This window comes from Penaeus chinensis, chromosome 40, assembly GCF_019202785.1.
Source record: "Penaeus chinensis breed Huanghai No. 1 chromosome 40, ASM1920278v2, whole genome shotgun sequence".
NCBI lineage: Eukaryota > Metazoa > Arthropoda > Malacostraca > Decapoda > Penaeidae > Penaeus > Penaeus chinensis.
Window position 1 is genome coordinate 944,780 of NC_061858.1, and position 2,500 is coordinate 947,279.

General features: G+C 48.6%; 1 protein-coding gene across 2 annotated transcripts in view; it reads right to left on the minus strand.

Moving 5' to 3' along the window:
- Positions 1–635: 635 nt before the first annotated feature.
- The window catches only part of LOC125047097 (irregular chiasm C-roughest protein-like), a 42,510-nt gene continuing 40,645 nt past the window's right edge, over positions 636–2,500 (minus strand). The window contains exons 12-13 of one of the 2 annotated variants that reach the window (XM_047645204.1): positions 2,085–2,320; positions 636–1,620 (exon numbers count right to left, since the gene is read on the minus strand). In XM_047645204.1, coding sequence (XP_047501160.1) covers positions 1,153–1,620; positions 2,085–2,320 — 704 coding nt within the window. In that variant the 3' untranslated portion in view covers positions 636–1,152. Of the gene's footprint in view, positions 1,693–2,084; positions 2,321–2,500 lie in introns of both variants that reach the window. The other variant, XM_047645203.1, reaches the window with a different exon arrangement.

The following is a 2,500-nucleotide window of genomic DNA, read 5'->3' on the forward strand; positions in this document are numbered from 1 at the left end:
TTATGAAAACACATAGCAAATGGGGGGAGGGTGTGAATGGGACCACTACGCCCTTTATACAATGCAATGTGACAATAACATAAATTTGGTTTAATTGCTCTAACACAATAATTCTGAGGAACCATTTGTGGAGCATTGACTAGTTGTCACGAACCGACATCAAACTAGATCGTTTTCCCTTCCAAGGATAAAGATAAAGAAGATAATGATCATAAAATCTTGTAGATGTGAACACACGAACTTCTTAATGTCAAGGGCCATTTGGGATACCTTCCCTACAACCTAAATGAGCAATTTTTTTTTTTCACATTTATTCCTTATTTTTATCTGCATTATCAGAGCATGATATGAGCCGCCTCGTAGGAGGATGAGAGGAGTGAGTGAGTCACAGGATAAGCAGAGTGTGAAAATAAATTATGGACAATAAAAACGTCTCTTACATGAGGCACTTGCGTATCGCTTAACATGACCATGGACGCAACGTGGAATGATGATGATGATGAATGTGGGTGGCGGGTGTGAGAGGGACAGCACTAGTGTACGTGTGTGATCATGATGTGCTGGCCATTTGAGGTCTTTCTAAGAGTAATAGTATAATTCTTGCTTTCATTCTTTCTTTCATTCTTTCTTTCTCGCTTTCTCTCTCTCTCTCTCTCTCTCTCTCTCTCTCTCTGTCTGTCTCTCTCTCTCTCTCTCTCTCTCTCTCTCTCTCTCTCTCTCTCTCTCTTTCTCTCCAACCAGCCTAACATCTAAGGCCTCTTTCCTTCATCCGTCTCTCCCGACAAATCCTCAAGCCAATAATCTTTGGTTCGCATAAACTTTGGTAACACATCGCCGTCGGCACGAAATGGGTGGTGGACGCCCACTGCGGTCTCCCAGCCATCACGAAATCAAACTGTACCGAAGGTTTTTTTTGCTAAATAACACCAAGAAAAAAAACTGTGGAAAACACTGCAATTCACTGCGAGAAGATACGTTCAGTTGAAAAAATATACATACATAGTCTCTCTTTTTTCCACACTGAACAAAACACGCGTTGTGCTGAGTTTTTTTTATCTGTATTTTTTCTTTCTTTCTTTCTCTCGCTCCAATTATGAAGCGTCGAGTCTTTGTTTCCTGTGGCTCTCGAGTGCCAGGAGCCGCGGTGCCGCCTCATATGTGCGTCCCGTGTACCCCGTGCCTCATCTCGCCCTGCGGCACCATGATGTACTGATTGTTCATGGTCCCGCTCGCCCGGATATTCGGCCGGCTTATCTGGCCGTAATTCGCGTTGTTATTGTTGTTGTTGAGGTTATTATTGAGAATGGCGGCGTTTCCGTTGTACAGATTCTCCGTCGTGCCCCCCAACGACGCTGCCGGCGGCGGGGGCACGGCAGGGGCCCCGCCAGCGCCGCCGGTCGTTCCGTAGACGCCGTGGGCCGCCCGGGAGCTGGCGGGGACGCGCAGGTAGGGGTTCCCGTAGGCGGCGGAGTAGCGGGGGTCCACGTTGTTGAGAGGCGCCCCCCCTCCGCTCGCGTACATTGAGTTGCGGCTGTAGCTGACGGGCGGCGGCGGGTTGTAGTCCCTCGAGTAGTCGACGTACTGCACGTAGCCCCCGCTGTTGTTGTTGGGGCCGTCCGGCTGGAGGGGGGGCGGGGTCAGAGGGTTAGTCGGCATTGGGAAAACGCGGTCACTGATGGTGTGATTTCCCATCTGGTATGATGATGGTAACATTATAACATCACTAATAATAATAATAATAATAATAATAATAATAATAATTATGTCAACAACAAAAATAATAATAATAATAATAATAATAATTATGTCAACAACAAAAATAATAATAATATTATCAACAACAATAATAATAATAATAGTATCCACAAGGCATCACAAAACTCTATATCAGTTATTTCACACAGAAACCTAGGCCATTCCCACCCCCACCTCCCACCCCCACATTCAAACACGAGAAATCTCTCTCCCGTTTCCCCCACACTCCCCTCTCCACAGCTCCTTTAAGCACTAGCTCCCCCGCACTCCCCTCACACCACGTTCCCCACAGCGCCACTGACCTCCCATACAGGCAACACCCCACTAACCTTGGGGGAGAAGATGGGTTCGCCGTAGTCGCCGGCCGAGTAGCGGAAGTGGTCGTGGCGGCGAGCGTTGGCGGCGGCGGAGGCCTCCGGGTCCCAGTCGTCGTGAGAGCTGTAGTCGTCATCCTCGGAGGGCGACAGGTCGGACCCGGTGGCGGTGCGCGTCTCGACCTTCAGCACCGAGTCGTGGGTGGAGGAGCGGTCGCTGGACCTCATGCTGTGCTTCTCCAGGCCGGAATCTGAGGGAGGAAGGGGGGGGGGGGTCAAGGCGTGGGCTCTTCTATATGTGGTTATGCTCTCGGTTTTGTGTGTTTGCAGAAGGACAGACGGGATTGTAGATATATAGAAAAGGACAGCTATTATGACGCCTGCATGGTTGAATATGTATACATATTATATATGTATATATATACACATAT